The 18,187-nt window shown below is 29.0% G+C and overlaps 1 protein-coding gene across 1 annotated transcript; it reads left to right on the top strand.

Moving 5' to 3' along the window:
* Positions 1 to 5,707: 5,707 nt before the first annotated feature.
* LOC112735566 (uncharacterized) lies at positions 5,708 to 8,622 on the top strand. Its single transcript, XM_025785095.3, has 3 exons — positions 5,708 to 6,686; positions 6,775 to 7,224; positions 7,308 to 8,622. Exons 1-3 carry the CDS (start codon positions 6,254 to 6,256, stop codon positions 7,691 to 7,693), a joined length of 1,269 nt encoding a protein of 422 aa, XP_025640880.2. The 5' UTR covers positions 5,708 to 6,253; the 3' UTR covers positions 7,694 to 8,622.
* Positions 8,623 to 18,187: the final 9,565 nt, after the last annotated feature.

The following is an 18,187-nucleotide window of genomic DNA, read 5'->3' as shown; positions in this document are numbered from 1 at the left end:
TAATATTTTTTTTAAAACATGATTGCATAAATAAAAGAAAAATGAATTTGGTAGATAGAGACCGATCGATCAGGGTTACTAGTAAGTACTATTTGGTTAAAAATTTGTAGTGTTGCACTATTGAGTTATGAATGAAAGAAGGGGGGCATGGATGGGAGGGTAGAGTGCTCTATCGGATACAAAGCAAAGCAAGGACAAAGGGACCATGGGACAATAGAGGGGATCCTAAGTAGGTTGGAAGCAGTTAAGTGACAATAATGGTTTTTGAGTAGGCCCATGACAATGCAGACCATGGCTCAGCACTGCATGTGCAAACAACTCTATAATAAGGACACTCTCTGCTTCCTACTAGAGGATAGGGAAAAAATTCAAAAACGTTTTTATCAAATCATTAAATTAAAACCGTCATGTTAATGGGACGACCAAAAAAAAAAATAATTAAATTAACTAATATATCTCAAAATTTTAAAATTTATTTTAATTAATTATTATTTTTTTTTATTGTTTTTCGTATTTACCCTAAATCAAATGAAAATCCAACCATCTGTGCAGTGTGTTTGATTTGTTTGAGCATAGGTAAAAACAGAAAGATTTGTATGGTGGGAGAGGAATATATACGATCAGTAGGACTAGGACCCGCCTAAATTTAGGTTAGATTATTTCTAAACTTATGAAAATTAAAATATCTGAAGTTTATAAAAGTATCAGCATAATTTCAACGAGTGGGAGAGGTGTGAGCAGGGACAGAGCTAGATAAAATATTAGAGAAAAGCCAAAAATATTTACACAATAAAATAAGACTAAAATAAAATTCTAAAAGAGGACTAAATTAAAATTTATATATAATTTATATATAAAAAATTAAAATTAGAGGGGTCATTGTCCCTCTTTTTATGTATGTAGCTTTGTCTTTGGGTGTGAGTAGAGGATGTTTGGGAAGAAACTTAATAATTTGAAGATAATGATAAAATTATTTGTATTTTAAAATATTAAATAATAAATACAAAAATTATATAAATTAAATGCTAAAGATAATTTAAAATCTTTTGACAAATATTAAGAATTAAGAATATACTTTATCTTACCTAAAAATAAAAAAAATATTATGTATTTTTAAAGCATGATTATTACTAATTAGAGTCTAATAAGATTCAAATCTGGTAAGAAAAAGAGCATGAGAGATCCTCTCTATATATATATTGGGTCAAACGAAGGAAACCAAATGGACTCATTAATGAAATGAAATCATTCTTTTAGATGTGAACTAATTTAATAGAAGTGAATTGGTTGTATTTTAAATGTAAAGATAATCATTTACTTTGAGTTAAAGGAAATTACGAAAATGTTTACCTGATAAGTGACATTGAGAAAATGGTGTAAACCCCTTACAAATCTTAATACGTGGCAGAATACCTGACAAAAAGTCTTACATAATTTAATTTTAACTATTTTAAAAATTCTTTGATTTTCTTGTAACTTTATTGATAATCTATGTTTTTTTTAAAAAAAAAGAAGTCCCTCCAGACTTGACTTATTTATAATATGTCATCTTAATTTTTCTCTCTTTTTATTAATATAATTTTTTTGAATTTTGAAGAAAGAAAAAATAATAGTATATTCTAGGGATCCCCACGCTTACTGCAAGGTGCTGCAAAAAATTCAGCTGTCAATCCACCACATACTACACACGTATTGATGATGGTTCAATCTCTTTCCGTTTGGTCTCACAAGTTGGAAACCAAGTAACCCCTTTTGTCTTTATTTATATGAGAATGAGAATATATGAATAACATAAGGGTCCTTTGGGATTTGGAAAGGTTTAATCACTTGTCTCCCCAACTGCCCCAAAAAACATTTTTGTCCTTAATTTCTAACTAATCCATCTCATCTTCCTTGGAATCATATAATAAACTTCCTTCTTCAATTACACTATACTACTCTTTTGATAACAATAAATTGTTGAAGGTGCAATTAGAAAGAAAGCATGTCCTAATCTTTCATTTATGGGGTTTACGTCAGAATGCAATCCAAAAACAGGAAGCTAAAATAAATAGTGCAATCCTAGTAGGATATATGTTGGTCTCGCAGGTTCCCAATGTAAGATGATTTCATGAACGAAACAAAATCTCACAAATCTTGCTCACATGAACATATATGCAACTTACTAATAATAGCATAAAACAGTACTATAACCTCCCACTACGTATATCTCCATCAATCTTTCATCAACTCTTGATCGACTTGTTGTGTAAAGTGGTGGCAGAATGAATAATGCAACCTTGCCTATGGCTATTCAATTGCCTAGGACCCTCCCATTGCAATCCCTCACCTAATACTCCACTTTTCTCTCTTCCCATTCTCTTCTCAATTCTCAATACTATACCAATACATAGTAATTCCTTACTTGCATAATTCTCAATTCTAAGTACCTTAAGAATACTAGTTACACAACATTTCATCAAATGAATTCAATTGTTACAATTTTCTCTGTATTTATAATTCATTTAATAAGGAAAACTTTAATTTTTTACTCATTAATGATAATAAGTATTAATCTTAACAATATTCTTAGAAATAAAAAAAACGAAAGAAAATGAATTATAAGAAAGATTTATTATTATTATTATTTTGGACATATAGCAGGTCCTAGTTTACTGAGAGTCTCAGAGTTTCCTTCTAATAATAATGTGGACAAAAAGACGTTTTACGCGTCTTTATAGAAACATCTCTCATATCCTAAATCGTGAATTAATATAATGTTATATATAAAAAATATATTTTAAAATTGAATTTTAAATTCAATTTTAAATAAATACTAATTAATTAACTGACAACATTCTTTCTTTTTGTGTTGTCTAATATTTAAAAAAAATAAAAATTTTCTGTTCCTAATATTTAATTTTAAAATATCTAGTATTTTGATTAATTTTATTTTTTCACTCATAATTAATTTTATATTTATCATTAATTATTAAACACATTGAATAAAATAAAAAAAATATTAAAAATGAAGGGAAAATATAAAAAATTTAATTATATGATGTTTATATTATTATTAAGTGAGCAGTGGTGTACTGATTTCACGTAACAGATATTGATGTGCCGTACATTCCTGTGTCACTGTGACAGAAATAAATGAAACGTCTGCAATTGGGTTTTCCCAACCTTCATCAGAGACAAAAATGAAAAGATATTAACTCCACAGTTTGTTTTATTTTTTTCCCTTATTTAAAAGATGTAAAAGCATTACACAATAACTTTATATGAATTAATTAGTAATAATGAGAGACCAAGATAGCAAGTATACATAGGAACATGCCCTTTACCCTCTTGTTCAACATCTTGTTTTCAAATTTCTTGCTGGATTGGGGTTCTTGCGATTCAGTTAGGTTAGAAATTTAGAATGTGCAGATGTCTTCCTTGGAATTCTTACTTTGCTGATCAGATACATTAATTATATGTAGGCCTGGCAGCTGACTTTTGGAAAATGGTGATGCAATGCAACATACTAATGAGACGTTTTTGACGTTCATTTCTCATCACTATTTAATTATCCAACTCTACAATCACTCAATATATTTTGCAACTGATTCATGTACTAGTAATTAAATGCCTAAATTAATTAAACTACTATAACATATATAGCTAATCTAGCCTGGCCTGCCTGAATTACTACTAGCTTAGTAGCTACTTGATTTACTTAATTTGGTGCCAAAATTAGCTATACACAGCCTGTCTAATCTCTCGTACATTTATATTTTGGCCAAGTTTATCGTGTTCCCTAAAGTTGAGAATGAAATATATATATTAATTTAATGTAAAACACCCATCGTTTTAGAATTATGATATTAATATGTTACAGCAGCTCAAAAAAAAAAAAAAATTACATATTCTTTATTTGTAATGTTATCTCATGTATACATTACTTTTTATTTGTTTAATTCCAAGTTAACTAATTTTTATAACTTACCAACAACTGTTACTTACTAAATTATTTGTTGTACAAGAATGTGAGAAACTAGCTAGTATCTATTATTATTATTATTGTTGTTGTTGCACACAAAAAATCAATTAACAATCAGTTATAAAAATATATATTTTGAATATTATTATAAAAAAATTTAATTAATTATTTAATTAAAAAAGTGTGAATTTATACATATATATATATATATATACCTAAATATATATTGTTTGATCTGATAATTAATTTTTAATATACATAGAGTAATTATTATTATTATTATTATTATTATTATTATTATTATTATTATTATTATTATTATTATTAGTAGTAGTAGTAGCAGTAGCAGCAACAAGGTTTTTTTATTAAAATATTATTAAATCAAAACCAATGGACCAAATAAATACTTAAGGAGCTAGTTTGGATAATTAGCCAAGGTATTATAGTAATTGTACGTAAGTCCATGGTATAGGGGAATGTCTTTATTTATTTGGTTATTCTAAAACGCACGGAATAATAGTTCAGTTGGCCAAATTTTTGTTTGATAATTAATTAGTGGCAGTGCCTTATCAATAAGTTTGGACTTAATTTCCGCAAGTACATAAAAACCATGAAATTGAAGTGGAATATATACATTGCTACTATCATGCTGTTTGGCCACGATGGAAAAATGAAAGCAATAAGGCGCATAAAAAGGAGTAAAGGACAAAATAATCTTCCAAGATCTAAAATCAGTACAAATCAGCTACGATGGAATGAATATATAGGATTTAGGAATTCAATCAACTAAGTGTAGCAACTAGCAAGTCCCCAACTATTTAAACATTTAACGGCTCTTTCAAGCTCACTGTTATGTTAATTAATTGCAGTTAGTGAAGGCTATAATTGTATATATCATGCCTTCTTGTTAACGTCAAAATCTATTCATATTTTATTTAATCTAATATTAAGAATATTATTGACATAACTTTTTACCGAAAAAAAGAAAAAAAAAAAACCATTGTTTATATCTATATTTTTTCTTTTTACTATGTGTTTTTTTTTTTCAAATAAGATTTGCACATCGTTAATAGCAATAATTCTATACTACTTACTTTGTAAATGGTTATAAAAAGAGAATGTGATTGAGAGATTATATGTATAAATTATTTTATTAGGACACCGAAAAATTAAACTTATATTTTACGTATTCAATATATGATGAGAAGACATAAAATTTATATATTCACTAAACTCATATTTTTATCTTTTATATTTATTATTTTATATAGGCATATCTTATATATATATTGTATGTTTAAGAATCCGTTCGGCAAATAATTTTTTGTGTGACAGCAGATTTTAAAAAAATAAAAAGAAGTGAACAGTGCAATTGCATTGAAGAATAAGAGAAAAAAGCATGAATATAATTAGAGAAAGCATTAATGAGAGAAAGAGAATTGTAGTTTGGGAGCTGTTAAAATTAGTTAGAGAAGGGAGGAAGAGGAGTGAGATGGATGGAGTAATTAGTTACCCAAAGTGTTTAGTTGTTGGGTCGACTTCAGTCGGTTAACTCATCAACTGAAACCAAGGTTAAAGAAACAAGTGCGTCCAGTTAAGTTAATACAAACATCAACATGACACAAACACATTCACATACACTTGCTGCATGCTACACTGATCCTGATTGTGACTTGGACAGATAGAGAGACATCAAAATTGCTATCATATCATATCATACCATCATTTACTACCCTACCTCCCCCTCTTCTCTTCTCTTGCAACTACCACCTTACCTCCTCAATTATACTTCCTTACATTAAATCAATATATTTTAAGTAACTTTAATTCTTTAATTTAATCTAGTCTATAATATAGTAATCTTGTAAAATATTGAATATTGATGCATGACAAGAAAGGTGCCCCTGATGGTGCACAAGCTCAAGTTAGCACTCTCACTCTCACACGTGTGAGAAGAGAGAGAAGTTGTGTGATGATTTGTTAAAAGGGAGAGAATGAATAAATACTAACATAATGACAGCAACTGGTTTTAAAAGAAAAATCACACATCCATCTGTGTCTATATCCTTCACTCTCTTCTCTTTTTCTTAACTACTTCATCTCTTTCTTGAACTCTGAAGAATCCGTGTGGGTATGTGTTTGAAAAACCCTCCAAAACTTGGAAAGTACTTTTGCTGTTTTCAGTTGTTTAATTTACTTTCCTTCTTCTATCTTCTTCTTCTTCTTCTTCTTCATTCACTACTGCCTGTCATGTCAAAAACCCTTTGAGTGCTTTCCTTATACACTAGTATGAACTCATGCCCATCTACCTTTATATACTCTTCCTCATCACAGCAAAATACCAGTAATTCAATGGGGATGGTTTATGAAGACATGGCTTCTCTTTCTCTTTGCTCCAACTACACTCTCACCCCCTCCGCACCCAGCTGGGGCTTCCCCTTTGAGGAGCACCCCACTCACAACAGTGATCTTGTGGAGGGTACTACAAAAGGTTCTGATAGCAGCGAAGATAATGGGGTTATTGGAGAAAACAATAACAACAACAACAACAACAATAATAACAACCCTAATAATAAAGAGGGAGAGAGTAGTAGCGGACAGTCAAAGCTTTGTGCAAGAGGTCACTGGAGACCAGCAGAAGATTCAAAACTGAAGGAGCTTGTTGCTCTTTATGGCCCTCAGAACTGGAACCTCATAGCTGAAAAGCTAGAAGGAAGATCAGGTATATATATATAGAGATAGATAGATATACATGTAACATGATATTATAATATTATTATTGAAGACGTTTGTTGTTTTGTGAATTGAAGGGAAGAGTTGTAGACTGAGATGGTTCAACCAGCTTGACCCGAGAATAACGAGGAGAGCTTTCAGTGAAGAAGAGGAAGAGAGGCTGATGCAGGCTCATAGGATTTATGGCAACAAATGGGCCATGATTGCAAGGTTGTTCCCTGGAAGAACCGATAACGCTGTTAAAAATCATTGGCATGTTATTATGGCTAGAAAGTATAGGGAACAATCCAGTGCTTATAGGAGAAGAAGGCTCACACAATCAAACAACTTTTACAGAAGAATTGACCATAATAATAATCATAATAATAATAATAATGTATCATCAGAATCATCACCACCACCACACTGTTTTGTGGCTGGCTTCTCATCACTACCGTTTCATGGTGGTGTTCTTGACTTTGGTGCCAATAATAAGCCTTATGCTGCTGTTGCTTCCTCTTCTTCTTCCACCTTCAATTTCTTCTCTGGTATGTGTCTTTTCTGTTCCTCTATCTCTCACACTAGCTACTTCAACCAAGTTAATATTTGATTGTTGAATTAACTAATGCAGGAGGTAGAGGCAATAATAATAGTAGTAGTAACAGTGAGATGGTAGGAGGAGAGTATTATTATGGAAGTAATCATCATCATCATTATAATCAGCAGCAAGCACATAATAATAATCATGCTTACTACACTCGTTATCCTAATCATCAGTATATGATGATGATGATGCCATCAGTGCAACAGCATCAAAACAACAACCATAACAAGAATTTTTACAGCTTCTCATCAAATTCAAGCACCACAGTAGCACAGGTGCTAGGCAGTGATCCTTCACTATCATCCATGGCAGAACAACAACACAGAGATCATGAAGAAGCCAGTGACCCCCCAACAACAATCCCAGAGACTCCGTTATTTATTGACTTCCTTGGAGTAGGAGCCACAACATGAATGAAACCAAAGTTTCTTTTTATATTTATTAGAAATTTAGAACCCAAAAAAAAAAGAAAAAAAAGAAAAAAAAAGCTGCAAGCCTTTATTTCCAGCGGAGGATTCTCAATATAGGTGTGGTCCAACATTTGCTTAGAAGCCATTCGAGGTAAACAGAAAGGATACTTTGCTTCAGTTTGGTGACTGTGTACCCCATTGCGTCACTTCTCTTATTAACATATATCAAACCTTTTCTCTCTTGTGATTTTCATTTCTGACTCACATGAGGACCCCCCCCTACGCCCTCTTCCCCTACCTCTATATAGTTCAATTTCATTTTCATTTTAATTCATTGTTAATGGGGATCATTATTTGTGTTATTAAATGTGTCTTGGGGGCATTGTACAGAGAATAGTTAAAGAAAGGAAGGTACTAACTAAAACAATTATTTAGGGTGTGGAATAATGTAGATAGCTGGGGGGAGTTATTTTCGTTTGAAAGATGTGTGTTTCTAGTTTGGGTTGAGGGAATGGTTGTTTAAGTTTGTCGCTACATAAAAGAGGATTTCTTGGACTATTTTGGGGTATGATGATGAAATTGATGAGGATAGCTAAAAAAGAAAATAAAGAGGGTTGGGGGTTTGGGAATGGGAACTGTGTTTGGAACATCGTTTTCTCATGGCCCTGCCATTGCAATAACTCAGGCACAAATTCAGCAACTGATTCCCAAATGTGCATTCAAGATGGGGAAAACTGTTCAACGCACATCATCAACCTCTCTCTCTCTCTCTCTCTCATCAAATCTTTATTAAGGATCATGATTCATGCCACTCACATGACATGGGGTTGTTATTTGTTGTTTTATTTTTTGTGTGTTGATCAAAGAGTTTCTTTTTTGGTGGTCTCAGGCTTAAATAAATGACAGGATTGAATTTTGTTTTGTTCATGCAATACCTTATTAGCAAAGAATTAGTCTTTTGTCTCTCAAAAAGAAGAATTCCGTGAATTTTTTTTTATATATTTTTGAGACAAGAAAAGTAGCTTTTTTTTATTTTTTTTAACAAAAGATATGAGACTCGAACCCACAACCTCTCTTAATTGAGTATGTGAAGACTGCTATTTGAACTATTATTCATTGGCACAAGAAAAGTAGCTTGGTTGTTGGGGGAAGTGACACATTCATGTTAACTGTTTTAAGGAGTGTCACCGTGAAATCTTATGCGTAGATGAAAATTCACATTTTGAGTCTGTTTGTCTCTTATGCAACACCAATCACCACCAACGCACTAAGTGTTCCACTTTCTGAGGCAGTTTTAACCGAAAATATAAGATTAAACGTGCATGATTAGTAGATATTTATTTGAAGGGCAAAGATGATTAGCTATTTGTTTCCGGGTATGAGATAAATTGAATCCTATCACCATCCCTCACTGTCATATTCTGCCAAACAAATTTGGCTATATTTCATGAGACCATGACGATTATTATATATATAGGTAAAGCCAGTTAGCGCAGAATGTGGACTGTCATGTGAGGGATGGAAATCAATTCTACAATTCATGAGTTTTGTTTTCGAAATAGAAAATATATGTTTCAAGACATTTGAAAAAGTTGCTTACGTGTGCAAGTTATTTTTAAAATGTAGCCAAGAATGAAAGGTAGCACGTGAAATGAGAGAATATCCGTATTACTTATAAGTATTCTTGTGTTCCAGACATTCTTAATTATAAAAAATTCTTTTAATAGCAAATAAGAATTTTTCAACAGATGGTGTGAGGTTTGTATTAGACTCATTTCTGATTAATATACATGCGCAGTCCAATTTTCTTTGAACAAAAACAGTTCCAAAAGTTATAGAATGATAGACCATAAAATCCTGAATTTCTTGGGGTTGTAAGAACTAAAAGGGCCACGGTTGTGGGCCATCAGTCCAATTGCGAAGAAATCTATTAGGACGTGGGCCAAGGGGGTTTTGTTTTTACAAATTAAAAAAAATTATTATTTATATCATAAAAAATTATTATTTTCAAAAAGAAAATAAAACAATATTATTTATTACTATACGATTTTATTTTGGATATTACATGTAATTCGCCCAATGAATGAATACTTGAATAGGCAAACTACTCTTCAAGTAGTTTTCTCGGTCAACTATGCTGAGTGTATATTATAATTAGTTATTAGTATAAAATATATGTTAAAATATAAATATATATTAAAAATAAATTAAATCACACATATATTTATATAGAATATATTATTAACTAATTTTAGTAGTTGATTTTAATATACAAACAGTATTTTTATTTCCTAGTGATAAGACAAATAATATGATCTACAACCCAATTTGATATAATTTGATACTCATATCATTATTCTCGTAAAATTAATTATGTTTATTCGGTTTTGGAAGAAATAAATGTTTGAAATAGTTAAATTTAAATTTAAAAATAAGAAAACTAGTATTATTTTTAAATTTTAAATTACTAAATTTAAATAAACATACTTATATTATTTTAATTTTTTATTTAAATAAACGTATCCGTATTGTTTTAAATTAATAATTTAAAAAAAAATACTTGTATTAATTTTAAATTTTTAAATTAAAATTTATAATTTAAAAATAATACAAGGATATTTATTTTTTAATTTAAAATTAACGGTTTTAAACAATTATTTTTTTTAAAATCAAATTAATATAATTAATCATAAAAATACAATAATACGAGTATATTTATTTTTATCAAAATAAATTTAATTATTAATTTAAATTTTTATTTATTTAAATTTTAATTCAAAATTTAATAATTTTAAAATTTTAGATTATTTAAATAAAATTAAATTAATTAAAAATTAAAAATATATCAATACATTTCAAATTGTACCAAATTATATCAAGTTGGGCTGTAACTAATTCGCCACGGTTGAGGAGCAATTATCTAATTACTGGGCGAACACAGTTCGTCTACTCATTTGGTGAATTGGATGCAATATCCCAAAAAAAAAAAAATTCTATTTTGGTAAATAATATTGTTTTATTTTTTGTTTGGAAATAATAATTTCTTTAATTTATAAAAAAATCCTGGGCCAAGGTTAGGGTTTTTATGCCCCGAGTAGCCTTCTGGTAGTTTTCTTGGGCTTTTAAGCTCCGTTGTCTAACAAAAAAAAAGATAAATCTTCCAAATTCAACAATGTGCGATCTCCATGAACCATTCCTCTAGCACTATAGTGCTTCAAATTAAAGAAATCAGTTTATCCCTAGTCCTTACCCAAAAAAAAAAAGAGAGAGAAATCAGCTTATGGATTATAACAATCTAGCATGTGGCACAATATTGAAAAGGATTCTACAAGACTACAACTATAAATATTAGTTGCTGTTTTTATTTTAAACAACAAATATTTGTTTTTTTTTTTTTTTGGTAAAAACAACAAATATTTGTTGTTACTTGTTAGACGCAATATTAAAGATTTGGGTCAATAGCGACTTTTGGTAAAAGTGTTAATTGTTTATCAATAAATGGAAGCCGATATTGAAAAAGGGCTTGAGCCCAGATATTAGAGGTTTGGCCCATATTTAGAACTGTGACAGTATGGTTGACCGAAAACATAAAACAAGTCATTACCAAAAAGGAAAAAAAAAAAGAAAATATAAAAAATTAAAAACAAGTGATAAAAGATGATTAATAATTAAATTAGTCCTTAAAAATAAGACATTTTTTAATTTTTTTTAATTAAATTAGTCCTTCAGAGATTACGAATTAATCATATTTGTCCTTCAGTCATTCGATTAACAATTTTTTTCAAAGATTAATGTTGTAAAACGTTAGTTGATAACATATATAATACATGATATGTCTAATTGGATATTAACCAAATATATTTATGAAAATTTATCAATTTAGTTATTTTTTTCAATTACAAAAATCCTATTCTAAATGTGACCTAGTGACTAAATTGATAGATTTTCGTAAACACAATTGAACATGTTATGTGTCATGTATGCTATCAGTTAACATTTTACATTCTTAATTGTTGACGAAAATTGTGAATGGAATAACTGAAGGACAAATATGATTATTTCGTAATCTTTGAATGATCAATTTGATTAAAAAAAATATTTTAGAAACGAATTTAAATTTATGGATTAATTTGACTATTAACTCAATGAAAAATATTTAACTTTGATAAAATAAAAGATATTTAATGAACTTGGCTTAGTGTGGTGTGGATCCGAAGCTAGTATAAATATGTAAGTCTCATAGACCACATCCCAGGATTCGAGTCTCAATGAAAACAGTGAATTAAGAACCTTTAAGTAGAGTGTAGGGGTGGAAACAGGCCAGGTCAGGCCAGGCTTTGCTCTTAACAGGCCTGGCCTGTCATACAGTTGATTGGCCTGAGCCTGGCCTGCAACCTGTTATAGGCTCTTTATAAAGTACTAGGTCTGGCCTGTTATTCAGCCTGGCCTGGCCTGAAACCTGTTAAAAGGCCTGCTAATTTTTTTTTACAAAAATAAAAATATTATTTAAAAAAATTATTTTTTAATAAAAATAGTTATATGTAATATGTCATATATTTAATATTTATAAAAAATTTTAAACTTTTAACATATTTAAAATATACAAAAATATTTATAATAAAATATAATAAATTTAAAATATCTCATAATTTTATTAATAATAAATAATTATTTATATATTTAATTATATTTTAACAGGCCCAGACAGGTCTGACAGGCCTATAAGGCTAATTAGTAAGCCTGGGTCTGGCCTATTAATATATTAAAGCTTTTAAAAGAACTTGGGCCTGTACCTATTTTATAACAGGCCAGGTCAGGCCAGGCCAAACACAGGCCAGGCTGCAGGCCCCTGGCAGGCCGCCTGATCTTTTTCCACCCCTAGTAGAGTGTAAGTTGTATGAATAAAAAGGAAAACTTGGGTTGGCTTAGTATTCTAGTGGTTAGTCTTTAATGATGAAGCTTTAATATGCAAGGGATTTATTCTTGATTAATGCTTAACATATCGAGTTAAAAACTTAAAATATACGGTGGAAAACAAAAGATATTTATCTTTACACATCTGAATCGCTTAACTCTTGTTTAAAAATTAAAACAACATCATTTTTTTTTATTTATTCATTTAGAGAATATTACATTTTCAACTTAGTAGTTAATAGAAACTATTCTATTATATATATTTCTGGGACCAGACCGAATTGATCGGTTCAATTGGAGTAACCGAAAAACCATCACTAAAATAATCTGATTCAGATAAAAAATTTGTTGGCAACAAATTGATCAAAAAACTAGAAAAATCAATCAAATAATCGATTAATCGATTGAATTGGTAAAATATTTTTTTTGGTTAATTGGTTTAAAATAATAAAATAAAAAATATTCTTTTTATTTGATTAAATTTTTAAATTTTTAAACCTCTAATTCTACTTATTTGATTTTTAAAATCTTATTATTATAGGACACAAAATGCATGTTTAATTTGTATCTGAAACGTTTTATGGGTATTTGGATTAAAATCCTATTTTAATTATGTACATATAAAATTAACTATAAAATAAATTATTTATATAAAATATATATTAAAATATAAAATATATATTCAAAATATATAAAATAATATATAAATATATAATAATTAATTTGATAATTAATTAAATGGTATATAAACATGATTCTTCTTGTATCATATGTCCTTTTTAGAATAATCCACTGTATGTTGATGTTCGACTTTAATGTATACTCTAGTATAATTATTTTCTTCTGATCTTTTTCCCTTCGATGAAATTAATATCGATTATGTTATGTATATATTAATATTAGTTATTAAAATGAATTATTAATATAAAATATATATTAAAATATAAATATATATTAAAAATAAATTAAACTCACACATATATTTATATATAAATATATTAATTAATTTTAGTAGCTAATTTTGATATAAGAATAACATTTTTGAATTAATATTATCCTATTGCATTCGCACTATCAATCAACCAATTATATGTTGCTATGCTCCAAATTACCAAAAGTTGTATAGACTTCTTGCTTGTCTTTTTCTTTTTTAGATATATGTCAATAAAGGTGGTGCACTTCACATTATTTTCAGCGAGAAATGTTTAAAGCTGCCTTTTTAATTTTAATACTACTAAGGATTGTACTTCCCTCCCATAATTGTAGAGTTGTTGCATTGTAGCAAATTGATTATATTAATTGGACAACAATTTCAGTGACTGTACGGACGCACTGCTCACAATTAATTTATTACAATGCATGCCACAAGCACTACTACACACCTATAAATTGGTCTAAAAATTATCCAAAATATATAGTGAAATACACACTACGTATTAAACATATGGATGTCCTGAAATACTTATCCAATTGAACATTTAATTTGATTATGATGGGTGAGTTTTAGAATACAATATATGTAGTTGTATTTACAAGGTCTCGAACTCAAAACCTTTGGTGCATCGTATAGGATAATGAAAAGATTGAACAGGATGTAAATTATAAGATTCAAGTAGGTTGATTAAAATAGCGAAGTGTATCTAATTTTATATGTGACAAAAAAGTATCTTTAAAACTTAAAGGTAAATTCTATCACACTACTATAAGACCAGCTATACTTTATGGTACGGAGTGTTGGAAGGCCAAATGAGAGCACGAACATAAGTTGAGTGTGGCAGATATGAAGATGTTGAGATGAATGAATAGTTATACGCGATTGGATTAAAATAAGGAACGGGGATATAAGAAAGAGAGTTAGAGTAGCACCCATTGTGAAAAAAATGGTAGAATCGCATCTTAGGTGGTTTGGACATGTAGAAAGAAGACCGACAGAACACTTAGTCAAGAGGGTGGATGAGATGGAAGATGGACAAGGGGTGAGAGGCAGAGGAAGAGCTAAGAAGACCATCCATGAGGTGGTCAAACGAGATTTACATGTCAACGATTTTTCTGTAGACATGATACATGACAGAGCTCAATGGCATTGTTTGATTCATGTAGCCGACTCTACCTAGTGGGACAAGACTTTGTTGTTGTTGTAGTATTTACAAGGTCTCAAACTCAAAACCTTGCTTTAACTAACCCGCATTAGTTCAGAATTACATTATGAAAAAGTATAGGGAAACAACTCCCCTACAAGCCAACATAAGGCAACTCTATTATAATTTAAATTTTATAAATAAATAAAAATTTAAAAATAAAAATTCAAAATTCAAAAAAAAATTTTCTACATTTATGCTAATAACATTTATAATACACAATAAAAACAACCCATAAAAAACCTAATCCCTTTTCATTCATTTGGAAAAAGTCAAAACTTTCCCTCCACAACCCCCCGTCTCCATGCATTTTCGAAGCCGCCGCCCATTAACCACTGTCACGTCTTTCGTCGCGCTGTGCAGCCTCTTCCACGTGTCCCGTCGCCGTCCTTCTTTCGTCGACGCTGTGGCCCCCATCCGGTGCGACGCAACCACCGTCGGTCCCCTATTCGCGATGCGCGATCAACTACTCCAATCCATGGCGACTCCTCCACTCGAGATGCGCGGTTTTCGTGGCTTCCTCCTCGCAATTTGCCACCATGGGTCTTTCACCGTACATGCAACACCGTCCAAGATGTCGTTGCCGGTCACCCTACGACTCTTCTTCTTCTCCTCTTCTATTTGGTTTTGAATGATTCTTTTAACTAGTTTTTTATATTTCTTTTTCCTAAATTTCCGACGATTTTTTTTATTAGTTTTGGATGATTATTTTTCTTAAGATTTGGATGATTTTTTCCTATATTTTATATGCTTTTTTTTCTTAGAATTTAGATTATTTTTTATCTTATATTTTAGTGATTTTTTTTGGAATTTGGACGTTTTATTTTTTAAAAAAAGAAATTAGAATTTTGCATAATAAATAATAAAAGATAAATTAAAATAAAAAGACGTAATTAATAATTATTAATTTTATATTTTAAAAAAATAAAATTTAAATAATAAATAATTAATAACAATTAATTAATCTAAAGTGTAATTTAAATATATTTATTGACTTATTGTTGGTGGGTTCCTAGCGGGATTGCATACACTACCTAATACAAATTTTAACAATCGAAATTTACACATTAATTGTATAGAGCCTACCCTAACCTATATAGCTATAATTGTCCACTTCATTCATATTACTCTTCTCTCAGAATTGATTTAAGAATGTTCTGGCCACAAATAAATGAAGCTGCTTTTTTTGACATAATCATTATTGAAATCCCACAACTTATTTATTTCAACCAAATTCAAGCTTAATCAACGCCCATGCATAACCGTACCCTGCCATAAGTAATTTAATTCATCTATATCAAAAATTAAATATCAAATAATATATAATGTATAAATAATCATTTTATTAATTCATCAATTTCGTACACTCATATCAATAATGTAAGGATATACTTAGATAATTTGATAAAAGATTGAAAATTTTTAAGTGTTTAAAAAATATTCAGTAACCTTATTCATTAATTTCAATTATGTATATATTTTATAACAAAGATTAATGATTAAAAATAGTAAAACACAAATATTTGTGTTACACGTGACAATTTTTCAAAAAAATATTATTTGCAACTTAGAATATATTTCTAGATGAATGAATTTAAATGTCATTTTAGAATTTATAAAAGAATATAATAAATATTTGAATTGAGTGGTTGATTGGAAGTACTTGAAGCAATGAAAGATAGGCATGTTTTTGGCAATTGATGAAGCAATTGATGAAGCCGAAAAATAGGATATGTTTTTGGCAGACATAGCTATCTTAGGGTACAAAGAGAAACATATATAGGCCCTTGCTTATAAGAGTGCAAAGTGAAGAACAAACAGAAAAGTGGATCAATGGAAGGCCGAAAGGGTGGGACATAAGTAATTAAATGGCACCACATGATATCAAATATAATTGGGTCCCCTTACCCCAACATGTGCATGCATGTAAATTATTTGTGGCCTCCTGCCCTTCATATCAAATATCTCTTTCTTGCTTCTCATCTTCTCTCACTCACATTTAATTATATCTACACCTATTCAACTTTAAATTTAACAAAAAAACATTTAAATACTTACAAAAATAATTTAAAAAATCGATAAAAGTGACCTGACACTATGTAAGTTATCACATAAGCATTTGTATTTTTTTTCTGGTAACAAAAGTAGAATTTATTTGACGATTGATTATTTTTTATTTAATTTTTAATGTTTAAGAGTTTTTTAATCATTACAGGTTTTGCACTAGAACGAACCTGAAATAAAATAATAAAGTAAGTAAATAAATACATGTTTTGCTTTAACAATCTATTAATATAATTAGACAGTGCTGCTTTGCAACTAAAGGCAAAAGGAAATTGAAAAAGCTATGGAAGCTAGCTAATATAAAAGGGAAAAACGGAGAAAAAGATAATAATGTTGGGTAGCTTTATCTTGCTTCTTTCAAGTTTTGGAATCTATGGACAATGTTTGGACTTCTACGGCATTTATTCGAGTTTATCCTCACCAGTGAAGTCCAACTACAAGCAAGCTTTTAAGTTATATTAATTTAATATATGATATTGACACAACGAATAGGTCAAATTACATTCACATACAACTTGTAATTCTTATCTTTTTATTATTTTATTTTAATATTAATTAGTCATCAATTCTAAGTTTAGTTTTATAGTATATGATTAATGGAACTCCACTTTTTGAATGTTAAAATTCTTTATGGAATCACTCATTGCTTTTTCAGGTTTAGTGAAGTTAATTATTGAAATTTAAAGTGCCCATATTTTCGTTTTTGTAGTTTTATTGTCTGCAGTATCTTTTATAAGCTTTTAGTTATCTAACATATTTAAGAAAATCATGTTATTATTTGACTAAGTCTTGCATGTCTTTAAACACAAAAGGTTCTATTCAATTTTTCTTGACACACGGAAATTAAAAATTGATATACAATTCTGAAGGTGGAATATATATTTCAGTAAAAAAAAAAAAATAAAGTTAATAATTTTTCATAAAAAATAAAATAAAATTTTAACCAATGCAAATATATATCAGTGAAAACTCATATGCAATTATTTTCATGTAAAATTTATAATTAAAAATTATTACAATTTAATTAAATATATTAAATTATCTAATAATTTTTAATTATCAACTTTATATGAAGATAATTTTATGTAAATTTTTACCATATATATTTTCATACTAAATTAAAAAGAAAAAAAAGAAACATGTCCAATATTTTTTTTATAGATATTAAAACTAGATAGGTATAGTCCAAATGGGAAAACAATATAAACGGTGAGATTATTGTTTAATTTATTAAGACTTATATATATGCATGTTACAGACTTACAGTTATCTCGTTAAACAATACTACTATAATTTTAATCATTAAGAAAATCACTTATTATTATTTTTTATTGTTAAACTTTACAGAAAAAAGTGTACCACAATTTAGATAGATTAGTAT

Source organism: Arachis hypogaea, chromosome 3 (genome assembly GCF_003086295.3).
Source record: "Arachis hypogaea cultivar Tifrunner chromosome 3, arahy.Tifrunner.gnm2.J5K5, whole genome shotgun sequence".
NCBI lineage: Eukaryota > Viridiplantae > Streptophyta > Magnoliopsida > Fabales > Fabaceae > Arachis > Arachis hypogaea.
This window is presented reverse-complemented; position numbering and strand designations above follow the sequence as displayed.

Bases quoted from the DNA above. Each gene is read 5' to 3' on its own strand.
- LOC112735566 (XM_025785095.3), top strand. From the start codon at position 6,254: ATGAACTCATGCCCATCTACCTTTATATACTCTTCCTCATCACAGCAA. The intron at 6,687-6,774 runs GTATATATATAT...TGTGAATTGAAG, and splicing joins AAAGCTAGAAGGAAGATCAG to GGAAGAGTTGTAGACTGAGA. The intron at 7,225-7,307 runs GTATGTGTCTTT...TAACTAATGCAG, and splicing joins CACCTTCAATTTCTTCTCTG to GAGGTAGAGGCAATAATAAT.